Source organism: Hoplias malabaricus, chromosome 12, assembly GCF_029633855.1.
Source record: "Hoplias malabaricus isolate fHopMal1 chromosome 12, fHopMal1.hap1, whole genome shotgun sequence".
Lineage (NCBI taxonomy): Eukaryota > Metazoa > Chordata > Actinopteri > Characiformes > Erythrinidae > Hoplias > Hoplias malabaricus.
The window spans coordinates 19,477,543-19,494,133 of record NC_089811.1 but is presented as its reverse complement, the minus strand read 5'-3'; the positions used below and the strand labels follow the sequence as shown (position 1 = coordinate 19,494,133).

Here is a 16,591-nt window from a genome sequence, read left to right as displayed (position 1 = left end):
TTATATTATATTATATTATATTATGTTATATTGATGTCCATTGAAAGTTAAGAAGGATTTTTCCTTCTCCTATAAAATTACTAAGTTACTATTTTGGAGATATTCAAATTCAAACTATACACTCAGGAGTAAAATTTTTATGTAGAACTTTTGGAATCACAGGCCCTATCAGTACCAGCTGTTAATAACAAATACACGCTGAAATGTTTTATGTCTGGCCATAAAAGAGTTATTTTAGGCATTCAAAGTGTTAATGTAATGATGTAGAATCATCTACAGTTATGATTTTTGACACATGAAATTATTTAAAAAAATTTAATCCACACATTTGAAATCTTCTTACTAATTGTGAATGTGGGATAGCACATCAAGGTTATACAGATACACTACCCAAGGAAAGAGATGTTAGTGTGATTGTAGTGCCAGATACAGAATGGCATTTTTTTTTATTGTTTTTGAAAAGACTAAATAATGCACATGCCAGGAATCTTGCAAAGATAAAATTTCACAGGAAGACAAGTACAGCTCTGCTCCTGTCTGAACATGTTTATATTAAGTAAATGACCTGGAACGTTTTCTTTTCAAATGTAGTGTCACGGTGGGTCATTTGAGCAGGACTGTTTTCAAACTTTAGACCGCCATCAATAAAATGGGCCCGATAAAGGAATCTCTGATCATTCTGTAGTCTGTAGGAATGTAGTTGTGTATTATTATTATTATTATGTCTGTATACAGTTATCTGGCTATCGTTTGTGCTGGGGAATGTGAGATTAACTTGCCTGTGCTTGCAGAAGCATTTCAAACTACACAAGGAAAACACTGTACTCTTAAATCAATACACCATAATTCAAATCTAAATCACATAGCAGATGCAAGAGAATGCCTTAACGACTTCTCTACCAAAGCGCCCTGCTCTGTTCACTGTCGATACAAACATGGCTCCCTCTCAAACCCTTATTTATGTATTTTTGAGAAGTATTTAGCATTTAACTCACTGAAGAATTCTCCTAACATTTTTGTCTTTGTGAATTTCTGCTCATGGTTTCCTGTAGCCCAAACCCTCCTGTCCAAACCCTGACCTTCCCCTGAAGCTTGAGACACTGGTCAACATCACCTCGTCCATCTATGATGAGATCCAGCAGGAGATGAAACGGGCCAAGGTCTCTCAGGCACTATTTGCCAAGGTGGCAGCCAATAAGAGCCAGGTAAACACTTGTACTTGTATCTCCAATTTCAGTGCATTAATGACAAGCATTTGAAAGTAGATTCTGTCACTGAGGGATTTTATCCATGTGGGTAAATGCCAAGTTGCGTAAGTGCATATGTTTATGATGGGATATAGTTTGCATTGTGTTTCATGTTAACCCAAAGGACTTTAAAGTAGTATACATGGGCCCACATTTCTTTTTCTTTCTAATGGCTACACATTTAAAGAAATTGTATTAAACATTAGTGTGGTAGAACTGTGGTAGAAGGGACTTTTTTTTTGGTTCTGAGGTAAACAAATATCCTAAACCCTTATCCCATGGTTAGCAGGAGAACAGTGACAGGACAAACATGAACCAACTCAGACATTTTGTTGTTCCATACATCATTAAAAAAACTGTTCTCCCCCTTCTCAGTTTAGATATTTAATTTGTAAAGACTTGCTCAAACAATAGATTGTTCACAATAGATAGCTTGTGATTTTCTTTTGTGTGCTTTTTGCATATTATTATTGATTTCAGAAATTTAATAAAAAGCACTCACTTATCTAAAGGAATGCAAAATAATATGTTTACCTTAAAATTACAGCTTCAGAATCATTGTGAAGCTTCTCTGACCTGTAACAGGAAGAACATAGCCTCTGTCATTGCTACTCTAAGCTCAATACTGCAGAAACTGGACTATGTAACATTTGGAGGAGGGTAGGAAACACTCCCTCCTCACTCCCAAATCCCCTTAATTTCAGGACAGTGCTGTAAACTTTAACTTATAAAATAGTCATTATTCTAAAGTTTTAGGTGTATATAATAGAATTTTGTACGCACTGCCATATCCTGGATGTTTTGAGGAATTATTAAATAACCAATAGCTGTTATTTATAAAACTATAACTACATCAGAGCGAAAGGGAGAGCCTTTAGAAACCATTGTTTAGGTTTATAAGAGTAATTGGGCTGTACCTTTATAAAAGTATTATAACAGCTTAGCAGCAAAATGTTTTAGCTTTATATAAACTGTTGAATGAATGCTCAGTGCATGCTTCCTTCCCACATTAGAGCGAGATCAAGCTGGAAGCAATATACATGAAACATGAGGTTAAGCCATGGTTGCTCTTCAGTAGGCGGGAGTCTTCTCTCGGTATCTGATCAAGGCACATCTCTGTAGTTGGTAAACAACAACAGTGGCAGATAGACATGGTTTATGTTTCAGATGACCAGCAAAATGCTTTCCATAAGCCCCACCGTGACCTGCTGTCTTCTCTTGTATATTGTAGATCCATACCAAAGATCTCAATCTCTCTCTCTCTCTCTCTCTCTCTCTCTCTCTCTCTCTCTCTCTCTGACTCATTCACAATCAGATCCGCTCAGTGGAGGGATGTTCCATTGTGCTCCCTCTAAAGCGCTGAGATAGCCTGATTACTGGCGACATACTTCTGTCCTTCAAACTCACCTGTGTGGAGATATACAGTACTATGCTGATTTAGATGAAATCACTAACAGTAGAGAAGAAAAGGAGCAGTAGTTTGAGGAAAAGTTCAGGGAAATATCTGCCTAGTTACTAAGGCATCTCTTTCTAATGATTCTTTATTCATAAAGCATTTACAATGTGCTATATTGGTAATGTTTTACAATGAATGTCTAGCATCACATTTGAGTCTACAGTGTTCTTATGGAGAATGACATGATGTTATAAAGTCATGCTTTTCTAACATCTGCTTTATGAAGTGTTAAATATATAGCTGTAACTAATTATAAACTATTGCAATTTATAAATAAATAATTTGGCCAGAAATTATAAGTAGTTTTACAAGCCATATAACACATTATAAACTCATGTATCTTTAGTGATTGGTGATAAAATGATATTAATTTAATCTATAAAGTTTTGCTCAATATTCATTTGGGCAATTGCGTTCCATTCAATAGAGGTTTACTCCAACGGAAGCATCCTGATCCTGTAGCACACAGTCAGCCACACATACTCCTGCTATTACAGTAAATGGACATATGGAACCTCATGAGATTGTAATCATAAACAAGACAATATGTTTACATCAAGTAATTTTGTTTATGAATTAAACATATGTGAATTAAACATGTTATAGTCCCCTGTTCTCTCTGTGTTTGGGGCTTTCTTTTTTTGCTCCACGTTCATTTACCATAATAGCATGCATATAGGTATCCCCTTTTGTAGGTGAGCCCCTCTTGGAAAAGTGAACACACAAACACAGAAACTTGTATTATTTCTTCACTTTAGGTGGGTTTTTCTTCAGGCAATGTATATTGGATTTGACGGCTTAGATCAGGCCGATTCTCTTGGCAACAAGCATTGCAGATATATATCACAACAAGTGTTTTAGTTTTCTTACTGTTACAAGACTTTTAATGGGTTCTCGTGAGATACATTTACTTTATATTGGGAGTGCTTATTTTTTTTAAACCTTCTTAATTTATCTTGTTATTCTTTCTAAATATTTAAGTGGTAAATGCTTAAGACAATGACACTTTCTTGACACAAAAATACTTTTTTATATTAAGAAAATTATGTTAGAATGTGTTTTTCACTATTTGGGGATGATAATCAAAATTATATTTTTTTGTCTAGTGAAATCTTCCCTTGTGCATTGGAGTAATTTGCATATAATCTGCATGTATATTCGGTTCTTATAATAAAAATATAAATATTGTATTGTAAAAGAAAATTTGGTGTATTCTGCAATTTTAGAATCACGTTCTTTAAAAACTATATGCTAACAGCAATTTAATATCGTGATAAATATTGAGATTGATCAGCATAGGGTTAGGGTTTATCATGTATCATGATATAGTTTTTAGCCATATCGCCCAGCTCTGTGTATACTGGATTATGAATAAAGGATTCACAGTAAGCTGCTTCATTAAATTAAATTGTACCATAAGTAGGCCTGGAAGCCTTTTAAAATCCCAGTCCTAGCTCTGATTATTCAGTGACTATATGGACTGAGATGTTCCTATGTATTTTCAAGTGTCTTGGGCATTTAATGTTTTAATTGCCTTTAAGAATATTTTGTTGGTGAAAAGAATTCCATTTGTGTCAGGGTATACAAACAGAATCAATATTTAGATCATAACTGGTTTATTGCAAGTATTGTGCCAAAGCAAGCTTTAATATAATTATGAAATAAGCTTCTAATAGCTCAAGAGACTGAAATGTTTTGAAAAACCCCAGACCCAGAACGGTAAATGATGGTGTGGTGTCTTTCAACTATGCCATTTATCTGAGAGTGTTGATAAAGGAATATTTTTGGGGGTAAAAATCTGCTAGACGGTTTGTGGGTCCCTTCCCCATTTGAGAGCGAAGAGAGATAATTGATTTAGTCAAATCTGATCCTACCCAGCTGTGCCAAATTTTTTCCATAAAAGGGTCTGAGTGGTGAAAGGGCTCTAACGGCCCATTTGCACAAGCACTGTAAACTGTGCGAGTGCAGGTGTGACCACTGCAAACCAAAGATACGAGAGGCATTATGTACAGTAGTAGTGCAGAAGTGTGTGTGTGTTTGTGTGTGTGCATGTGCGTGTGTGTATTTAAGTGGGTGTTTGCGTATGGCAGATGTATTAGGGTCTCCCAACTTCAGGGTTGGGTGGTGGGGGGTTATGGCTGAACGCGCCCATCTGCTGCAGCTGGCCAGGAGGAGCTTAGGGGCAGAGAGAGAGAGAGAGAGAGAGAGAGAGAGAGAGAGAGAGAGAGAGAGAGAGAGAGAGGAGTGAGTGAGAGAGAGAGAGAGAGAGAGAGAGAGGAGAGAGAGAGAGAGGGAGTGAGTGAGAGAGAGAGAGAGAGAGAGAGAGAGAGAGAGAGAGCTCTGATCAGGTTATTAACACTGGGTGCTGGTGGAGGTTGGGTGCACACAACAGCTGGTGTCAAAGAGTGGCCCAGTCTAGCAGAGATAATCAAATCTTCCTCTTCTCTCTCCTTTTCACTTTCTCTTTCACTTCCACTTCCCTCTAACTCTCTCTCTCTCTCTCTCTCTCTCTCCCACATCACTCCTCTCTTTTCTATTTCATTCTTACCCTACTTCCTACCCTTCACACTATGAAGTGCCAGAGGAAAATGTTATGGCTCATAGTTTGCTCTATAATGGCTCAAGAGACTTATATTTCTGGGGAGAAAAAGAATGAAACAAAAAGGAGACATGAGGCATGATAGAGATAAAGGAGAGATCAAGGTAGAGGAGTAGTGTTTAGTTAATCTGGCAAATCTGAGCACAGTTTATGACTTTACTGACATCTCTACTAAAACTCAACAGGAGAGATGTGTGAGATTAATGAGGTCTTCATCTGAGGAGACAGGCTTATGTTTTTCCAAATGATCTGACTTTTGTCTATGAGAAATTACAGTGACATTAACACAAGCTCCTATTTGAGTTTTTTTTCCTCTGTGACATTTTAAGAACTTTCCCAGTATTCATTTTAGAGTTGAAATCTGGATAAAAATTTCTTTTGAAACATTCCACAGCTAGAACTGCATCATTTCATGTCTAGGGACAACCTACATTTTTGCCATGTTTAATGCTTTTCTGCTTCGCATCGTACATGACATACAGAGAACTTCGAATGTAAGCTGCCTTTCTCAGCTGTTTCAGAAATGTCTTCTATGAAGTAGCAGTCAAGAGATGTAGCCTACCTTTGCCACAACCTAGGCCACAGCTTTGTGTTGCATTTAATTTAATCGAGTAACAATAATAACAATGATAAAATTCTGAAGGGGCAGCATGGCGAAGCAGGTAGTGTTATAGTCACACAGCTCCAGGGACCAGTGTGTGTTGCCTGTGAAGGACTGGCGCCCCCTCCAGGGTGTGTTCTCGCCTTGCGCCCAGTTATTCCGGTAGGCTGCAGACCCACTGCGACCCTATACTGGATAAGCGGTTACAGACAATGAATGAATGAATAAAATTCTGAAGATGGTATAATATGTTTACCCCAGTGTCTGTAAATGGGTAACAAAAAACAAAGTGTTTCAGTCTGGTATGCTAGGCTTTTTATCTGTCTTTGCTCACGGCAGAGAAACAGCCTCCAAATATTGAAAAGCATGACTTGAGATGAGGATATTGCTTTGTTCCTACTCTGTAGGCAGGTAATACTGATTTATTTTTGATCTACATGGAACTGACTCTAAATGCGAGAGAGTGCTAACTACACAAAAGTAAACACAGACCGAAAATTCTACAAAACTAAACACCTCCAGTACCAAAGTTTCTGTGGTAATTCAAACAGTAAAAAAAACGTACAAACAAGTTAAACTTCAGCAAACGAACAACAGTTGTTGTTTTTTTCCTCAAACATACCGTTCCACCTTAAAAGACACAGAGAACTGAACGTAAACAAACCAGATTGAACAGTGTTTCCCCACAATCATCTCTCCCTTTTCTCTCCCTCTCTCTCTCTCTCAGGGTTGGCTGTGTGAGTTATTGCGTTGGAAGGAGAGCCCCAGCCCAGAGAACAGGACTCTGTGGGAGAACCTGTGTACGATCCGCCGTTTTCTCTCGCTTCCCCAGGCTGACAGGGACATGGTTTACGAGGAGGAGTCCCGCCATCACCACAGCGAACGCTTACACACCGTCCTTCATCTGCCCTCAGAACCTCAGGTCAGCACAAGTCAAAGGCCAGACTCACAGACACGCCTGCTGAAATCAGAGTTGATTAGCTGTTTGACTGCAGGAGCCTGGGAATATCAGCATATCATGGTGAATAATTAATGAAACACTAGAAAAAAAATGTGTTAATTTTGTTTTGCTTGTTTGGTTTATTTTGTAGTTTATGATGTGTTTCCATATTGGTAATAGTTCTTTTGAGGGAGAAAGGGTAGACCATGGATCGTATTTCTTTCTGGGATCACATGCACATCTGAGGAGCTTTTGTTTTAATATCAAGGCCATCTAATGCAGGACCCCTGCCAACCTCTAATAACCTAATACACCCAGCCCTCTTTAATCATACACACACACACACACACACACACACACAGATCCAAATAACACAGTACTGATTAAATTGACTTTCCCTTTCGCCAGCCAGGTTCATTACAGTATACACTAAGGACACATACTATTCAGACCTATACTTACACACACACACACACACACACACACACACACACACACACGGACACACATTCATGTATGTAAATACATGCACTCCCAAATGGTACTCACATAAATCTACTTTTTCCCTAAACACTTGATATTCAGATCAATGCTGTCTGCTCTATAAACTCCACACTCTGCCTAAGCATCATACATATTTATTTTAATACTTTTCAAAATTAACTCACATGGTAAAGCCTGAAGGTTATGACATATTGAACGTGAAGCAAAAATAAATAAATAAATACAAATCTGGAAACTATCTTTGCATTAAAGCTACACAAACCACATGTGACTTAAAGTAAACAACTAAAAAATGTAATTTAAAAAAATTCAAACACTATTTGTCATATGAAACTATGCAGAAATATGAGGTTTTTTTTAGAATTGCCTTGTTTGCAACAGATGCAAAAAGACATCTTATGCTTATCATAAAACAGAAAAACAGTGACTCTGGCTAATATAAATTCCATTTTGGAAAAGAGTAAATATCACAATGGGTTTCATTTGTTCATTCAGAAGCACGGACTTTGTTTTCATTTACAGTTCAAATATCCATAACTTAGGTTAAGCCTTGTTTAAGCTGCTTTCAAAAGTGTTAACAGCTAGTGACTTAGCAGAAGACGAACAAATTCATCAGTGTTTGTGGAAAAAGTTCTAGTTGTTGGGACAAAACTGATCCATTTTTTTGGTTGTCGTGCCGTCACCAGAAACAACCAATAACTAACTTTTTTAGTTAGTTATTTAGGTCCATTTATGACATTTGAGTAGTTTTATATCAAAAACAATAATTATTCATTGTTTGAACCTCTGTATTTATAACGTAACTATATACAGGATTTTACTGGGCCATTTAGAATTATATATAATGATCCTCATTCTGTTTGGCTGCGCTGCTTTCAAAAGTGGTCAAATTAAAAAGATATAACTTCAGGGAGAATGGGTGGAGCTAATCTGTTGTATATTTGTGGATATGTATAATGGTTTTCATAACATCATGAAAAAGACTGGTTATACAGCATATTATCAGTATATAGACAGCATGGACTGAGGAGTAAATAGTGCCTTTTGAAACTTTAAGAGTGTTTACATGCTAAACCCCGCTGTTTATTTCATAAAAAATGAAAACGTTGTTCATGATGTGGGCCCTCTTTTGTTATGTTTTCTACGATTTTACTCTTTCCTCCACTCTGTGCTTTGCTCTCCTTTCATGTGCGTAGTTGAAATGGTGTTTAAATGTTTGTGTGTGTGTGTGTGTGTGGTTGTACTTATTTATGTGATTTGGGCGCAGTAGGAAATGCCCCATTAGGACACACCCTGACAGACAGTGCCACCACAGCCCTGATATTATTAATGACGGGAAGAGCCAGAACACACACATACACACACACTTGCATGCTGTGTGACTCATGGGAATTCACTGTAGTTGGTCACTATGGTTATTCTACAGTGGCTTTAGCCATGAACTATTGCACCATATTGACCATAAAGGAATTGACACATCTGGGAGGCACAGCCCATGCCCTGTAGCTAAAAGTAGCTCCAGTGCTTTTTTTTTAAACCTCTAATTACAGAATAGATGTTTCATGATCAATATGGTAATACTAATATTGACACATATTATATCTGTTCTCTTGTTGTAGCTCCAGTAAGATTATGTGCAGGGAAAAGGGAGTAAGTTTTAACATATTGGAACTTCCACACCCTGTCTGACGTATTTTTATCTCAACAATCTGAGTCAAAGCAATGATATACTTATCATTTTACTTTAGGGAATGCAACTAAAGAACGCACTGAATTCACCTCAGTCTACAGAACAACATGGAGAGTTCAGCAGTGTTTCTGAATATCAGTGGTGGAGTGAGAGGCTCTGCTTCTGCGTTTTGCTCCTCTCATTAAAATAGATCATATTTTCTTTAACTGCTGCAGTTTAGTAGACAGCATGTTGCTTATTATTTAAGCTTTTTTAAATAACAAGAAGAACAGAGGTGGGACGGTGGTGCAGCAGGTAGTTTCGCATTCACATAGCATCAGAGATCTGGAAGTCGTGGGTTCTCCCCGTGTCCGTGTGGGTTTCCTCCGGGTGCTCCGGTGTCCTCCCATGGTCCAAAAACACACGCTGGTAAGCGGATTGGCTACTCAAAAGAGTGAATGTGTGTGTGTGTGGTAAGGGTGGCCGATAAGGCCCTAATATAATCGCTTATAATTAAAAGCACTTTATTTCTCTGCATCTTCTATGCCATTTTTGTGGTTGTCATTTGTGTTTTCTGCATAAATAACTTTTTTATAAGTTTTTTATTTGATAGAAATTGTTATTCTTCAGTATATTTATTATTTCAATGTCAACACCCAAAAAACACTTGTCTTCATCCCTGGAAAGACTGCAAAGCAGTTTGTTTTTTTAGACCAAAGTTTGTTTCATGAGCAGCTTCACAGACACTAGCATGTTGCTTGGTGTCCTTGATGAGCTGCTGGAAGTTTTCAAGTGTTTGCATCCTTAGCCACTCTTTCTTGAAGTCCTCTGAAGTCATTCACAGTTTCCTCTCTCTTCCTTTGTCTTTATGTATTTGTGCGGTATGTAAATGCTCATCGCAGGAAGGAAACTGTGGTTGCTCCATTAACACATTCCAGGGCTCTCCTGACATGAGGCCCAGACGAGCCACCACACATAGGACAGAGAAAGCTAAATATATAAAGAAAACACTTACAGCACTCAGGCAACTGATCCCAGAACAGCCATGGCCTTTAACTCGTAAGACTGAAAAACAAGAACTGGCTTTACACCAGCCCTGCAAGGGAGTCTAGACTTTATAGGCAGTTACTGAACATTTTGACTTATTAATAACATAATAATAAGCCTGTAGTTTAAAGAGCAAACTTCACATGTCATTAGGATTTTGATGTGACGTTCACAGGAAGTGTAGGCCCAATGTATCTTAGTGTGTGTTTGTGGGTGTCCCTATTGCTGTTGTTGTTTCCCTGACACAGTAATGAGGGCCCCTCCCCAGATCAAACTACCCAGCATCCCTTCGGCTCCAGCCAGCCTGCCACCACAGACCACACATGTGTCCCAGCTGCTAATGCACCCACACACACTGACACACTGAGGTACTTGGACGTCAAGTTTTTTCTTATGCAAATTGCAGTTGATTAATTAGATGAACACTTTTGTTTTGTCTTAATAAATCTTAAAAAACTATGAATTTATTAGATTTTATTAGCATTTATTAGCTTTAAGCTGTAATCATGCAGGTTTTTCAGGGTTTTGCACATACCTTCGGGGTAAAAAATATAGTCTGTGAAGTTTCGAAAGTTTGGCATGCAAATTCACGTCCCTAACCAATAGCATTGGCTGTATGACCAATGATATACTCTGTACTATTTCTGTCCTGACTGAGCCAGCATGGAGGAAATCATGACTGCTAACACCAAAAACCTTAATGTTATAGGACTTTTACATTATGTGATATAATTATAAGTCGTTTACAAAAGTTGTTTGTAAGTTGTTAACAGATTCACAAAATGTACACATACATGACTTTTTTTTAAAGAACCATTCATTCATAAAATCTACACAGAATCCAGCAAGGTTTGACATCTCATTTTGAAGTTTAGGTTTTTCATCGTCTTTACAATAATAATTACAGTGAATGACATGAAACATGATGCTGGAACCTAACACTGACCCACAGGGATGTGTAGACACATAGGGTACTCAGACACGCGCACAAACACACACACACACACACACACACACACTGTTTGAGTGACCCAGGCATGTGTTCTAGCCTCCTCAGCACTATTTGTGCCGTGCTCATGGCCGTAAGTGCCTCCCGCTGTTCATTTGGCAGGAGTCTGCTTATGAATAATTTCTCTTTTGTTTTTACTAAATTGGATGCTGTTGCTGTGTGCTGGACAATGCCCTACTGGACCCTGTCTTGTGCCCTGAGACCCCCACTGAGTGCTGGATTGAAGAGGGAACTGATAATGTGCATGCACTGAAACACACTTATGCTTATCTAAAAAATAAGGTTTCAGAATCTTTACATTCAGTTTATGTTTGTAGGTCTTTGCAAGATTCATCCTCTCAAATCTTGTTTACAGAAATCCTTCTTTGGGTACCAGAGTCACTCACTGAAAAATTTTCACAACCAAATGTGGTTCTTGTATTGCAGGGGTATTTAATGAAAATTCCTTAACGTTCAGTAAGAAAAAATGTCCTCAGGCCAAGGTCCTGCATTATAAACTTGCATTATGATGATGCATGTATATTGAAATAGCCTAGTAGTTATATCAACATTTTATTTAGTTATATCGCTTTACAATTACAATTGGATATATTTCATCAATATTTTTCAGTTTTCACTGACAATTTTTTTTAAAGTTTCATTGATTATAAATAAATACTCTAAACATAATGTGCTTTTTCTCATCATAATGCACATCTGATTGGCTGAGTAGTGTCATCTGAGATGTGTACAACACGTCATTGATTGGTCTGTGAGATTCATGGACCTCTAAACCTGTACTGTAATTGATAGAAAATGTAAACAATTTAAAATAAACACTGCATTGCACCCAAGGACCCTGTACAAAGAAAAAACATTATACCAATAAATAAATAAATAAATAAATCATATTTAAAAATAAAATATACATGGCACTGTGTAGAAATAATAATAGAGATACCTCTACTAATATAATTTAGTAAAATTAAAATAAACTTTCCAATTTGACGCAAGCCCATAGTTGACTTAATTAGCCATTGTTAGCCATTTTTTAATTAGCCAATAAAAAAAGAAATATTTAGAGGTTTGATTTAAAAATGCTGACACTAGCAGGACCTCTAATATCCTGAGGAAGAGCATTCCACAATCCAGTCCAGGTCTGGATAGGACAGCATCTGGGTCCGCACCCAGACCACAGTTCGCCTATCATTGACCCCTGTTCTATGGCATCACTCTAGAGGGTCATTTTTTATAGAAGATATCATCCCCAACAAATATCATAGCATAGAGGTAATTAGTGAGGATGACATTCAAGCCTGTATTGTACCTTATTATGGTGCTTTTCCACTGCATGGTACCTACTCTACTCGATTCTGCTCACTTTTTGGTATCTGGAACCTTGTTCATTTTCCTATACCACAGCTCTCTTTAAAATGTAGCCACTTATGTCACGTAAAAACACAGTTGCTAAAATAAACAGCAAGCTTTGGAAACCAAAACAATCGCATGGTAACTCTAAATGCAGATTATTCAACGTGTATTCATCAGCTATTGCTAAAATGATGTTTTTACCTCTACAAAAGTTCATGGCATAATTTTACAAGCTGCCATTGAGATCTCTACACTGTCAGAAAAACTGTCACTGTGGTGGTACATTTTGCTGTCACTTTGGTGGAACCCTCAAGAGCACATATTCATACCTTTAGGTACCTTAGGGTAAAATTCTATTATAATTGTAGATTTTAAAATTATGTTAATTTAATATGCCACATTTAATCTCCAGGACTTAAATTATGTTATTTTATTGTACAAAGCTCTATAATAAAGTCTTACAAATACTCACCACTCCTTCTGCAGAAGGCAATGTAATGTACTTATAGGAAAAAAGTGGACTTTAAAACAACTGTTGTACCTTTAAAAGTACAGTTGCACTGTTTGTTCCTCTAGTGACTGAGAGTGTATTGTAGCCTTAAGACTTTAGAAGTGGCTAGCTTGTGCTGGATGTGTGCATTGCATTGCATAGTATGAAAAGTCTCTTTGGCCAATCAGTGCACTGCAATGTTTTAATCCCTAACCTCCATATGTTTCTTGCACCACTGAACACTCATATATGTATTGGGTTTTTTGGTGTTGTGTGGCTTAGGCATTACCCCTATAAAATACGATAAAATACTCACCAGAAGTGTCATTCAGAATTTATAAACTATAAACTTATATGACTATGGACTGTGCTATATGTTAAATTGTATCTGATTTGATTTACTTTTACAATGATTGCCAACAATATGTTATGGTAATATATAAAATATGTATACATTCTCACATGCACAGAGATACACAACCACATGCAGACAAACACACACACACATACGCAAACACACATACAAGGTAATGCCCAAATACATAAAGTGACTCATCCTGTCCCTTGGTATTGCAGCTTGGCCAAATGCAAATGAAAATTAGCATGCATGCCGATAACTGAGAAAGGTGAAGTCATGCAAAAGAAAACCAACAGAAAAGTGTCTTTATCATCATTATATATTAATCTCTGTGTTAATGGTGTCTCTGGCGGCCACAAAGCCCCATCCCTTCTCACCCACCCAACCCCAGGTCCCCTCAGGAGGACCAGCCCTCATTAAGAATCAACTGAATCTTTAATGTTCTATAATTCTTTCATACTTCTGTGCTGTAATTTGCCCTGATTTAAAAAAAAAAAAAAAAAAAAAAAAAAAAAACATTTTTCCCCCTTAATGCAATGAACTCACAAACCCGTCCCTGGTTGGAATTAAAAAAACACAGGGAATGGTTGGGTCGCAATATTGAATTATGCCATAAGTGTGTGAGGGCAGAAAGTCTGTGTTCAAAGTAGACGCTGTGGTTATGGCAACCTAAAGGGAGCAGTAAATGAAATAGATGGAGGGAGGGCAGGGGGACGGATGGGGGGCTTACTTAACGGTTTTAGCGATGGGTTGATTTGGAGATGGTTTTATTCTTCTGTCTTGGCATGGGCTCTCTTCATTAGTGTTCTCCTCCATTAGAGTGCTTTGCTGTGGACAGCCTGCTGCTTCTGCCACAATTCATGGGCATGATTATTAGTGAGAGAATGAAACTGAGACTGAGCATTCCATAAATGTGTGTGTGTGTGTGTGTGTGTGTGTGTGTGTGTGGAGATATAAAGCCTCCACTAAGCACAAAAGTTTTAACAGGAGAAGTGACAAACATAATAAAACAAACTCCAGTCCCTAGAAACATTAAATTTTCCAATGACTTTCCCTCACTTATATGATTTATTCAGAAAAATTAATATTATTAACTTAATGTCTGTCCTTACTGTCCTTAATGGTGGATTCTCACTCACATCCAAAATTAGTGCTAGGCAAAATGATTGCAAATTAATATCACGTAACATTTTACCTTGATTACAATTAATGAATGAAAAGGCTTGTACTGTAAATATTCTCAAGTATGTGTGTAGTTGGGTATTCTTTCCTAATGCTGATAGCTCGTCAGTCTATATGCACTGTTCATATTTGGTAATGAAATTGTGCTTTAAGTGTTTTAAAAAACAGATGATGTTTACACTGGTCACTGAAACATCAGAGTTGACTTTTGATTATGTTCAATGTCGTTTTCACGTCCAAACAAAAGACACAGCTTTTTGACTTTGGTAGTAGCTGCTCAAGTTGCTCGGTTGGCCTCTGTGTATAGGTTCTCCTCCATATTGCTTCGACTGGATGGGGCAGAATCATTTGACTACATGGCAGTAGTGTGGTTTTAAGGAGAGGGTACATGAACACACAGTGGGCGGTGGCATACTATCAAAATTAGCCACAAAAAAGTGAACAGAATTAAAATAAATATAGATATAATCAATGTAGGCAAGATTACCTTGATTAGAATTTCTGAATGTCAATATGAGCCCTTCAAAAGCTCCAAAGGCTTCTGATTAAATATCATATGCAGTTCATATTCCTCTTGCTGACTTACAGAGCCCCTAATAATCTAGCTCCTTCCTATCCATCTGACCGTCATCAACTTTACACACCTAAGTGCACTCTCAGATCTTCTTCACCTGGCCTACTTGCTGTTCCCTTTTCCAAATTGTGCAGTCTTGGTGACTGAGCCTTCTCCAGACTTGCTCAAGGCTTGCTTCTGAAACTCTCTCCCACCACAACTTCATCAGTCAAATTCTCCATTGCTATTTAAATTCAGTCTTAAAATGCATCTGTATACTCGTGCTTTTAACCTCCCTCTTTCCTGAAACTTATAAAAACCCATGACATTTACTCATGTTCTTGTACATGTTAAATATCATTCATTCATTCTCTGTAACCACTTATCCAATTCTGGGTCGTGGTGGGTGCAGAGCCTACCTGGAATCATTGGGCACAAGGCGGGGATACACCCTGGAGGGGGCGCCAGTCCTTCACAGGACAACACAGACACACACACATTCACTCACACCTACGGACACTTTTGAGTCGCCAATCCACCTGCAACGTGTGTTTTTGGACAGTGGGATGAAACCCATGCGGACACGGGGAGAACAGACCAACTCCTCACAAACAGTCACCCGGAGCGGGAATCGAACCCACAAGCTCCAGGCCCCACTACCTGCTGCGCCACCGTGCCAGTTTATAAATATTATTATTTATTATTATTATTATTATTAGTAGTAGTAGTATTAATGCACAAAGGCTGCTCTGCACAATGCTCTAGGTAGTTTAAACCTATATTAAACATATGTACTACATCCTATTGTATAAAAGCTTGTGTTTGCGTTGCACTGTAGCTGAATGCTGTACTGTGTGTGGTCCCTGTATTTAGACTAACAGATACACAGTGTTATGCCGTGTGGCCAGTTTTAATGTTCATGATTCTAAAAACCACACCCATCCAAGTTTCTCAATTCTTTTTGTGGCCTCTGTTTGTTTCTCAGAGACATCAAAAATAATTCAAGAGAAAGAAAAAAATGACAAACCTACACACTGCCTATAAAGCACCAAGCCCCAGAAAGCCCCCACAAGTGAAATTAGAGCAATTTCATGGTCTGGCCTGCCCTCAATATTATTTAAAAAAAACCTATTATTATTGAGTGGAGAGAGCAAGCAAGAGAGAGAGAGAGAGAGAGAGAGAGAGAGAGAGAGAGAGAGAGAGAGAGCGAATGACTATTATCTTTATGTAGGTCCTTTAATTTTAATGCACCGCAGATTTATAGCTTAGCATTCCAGCGCGGCGGCATTGGGCACTCCACCCTGGTCATAAACCCAGCGGGACAGCGCCACAGACCTCGATAGGTCTGCTATGACATGCTGCACCTTCCACAGCTTCAGGAACATTAATTCCCTTTCCCTGTACTCCCACTACTATTTACAACATTAGTGCTATTCACCACATGCTCTCCTTCTCAATCTATCCTGCCCACCATTCCTCTTACCCTTCATTTAGCTCAATGATTTATCTAGAAAAAAGGCCATGGCACCTCAGCCAAAGTGCAGTGCTGTACCATCAACCTAATAAATAAATAAATAAATAAATTT

At 38.0% G+C, this 16,591-nt stretch overlaps 1 protein-coding gene across 2 annotated transcripts in view; it reads left to right on the top strand.

Moving 5' to 3' along the window:
* The window catches only part of satb2 (SATB homeobox 2), a 62,024-nt gene that overhangs the window by 38,917 nt on the left and 6,516 nt on the right, over positions 1–16,591 (top strand). The window contains exons 11-12 of one of the 2 annotated variants that reach the window (XM_066641310.1): positions 1,053–1,205; positions 6,631–6,825. In XM_066641310.1, the coding sequence (XP_066497407.1) occupies positions 1,053–1,205; positions 6,631–6,825 (348 nt within the window). Of the gene's footprint in view, positions 1–1,052; positions 1,206–6,630; positions 6,925–16,591 lie in introns of both variants that reach the window. The other variant, XM_066641309.1, reaches the window with a different exon arrangement.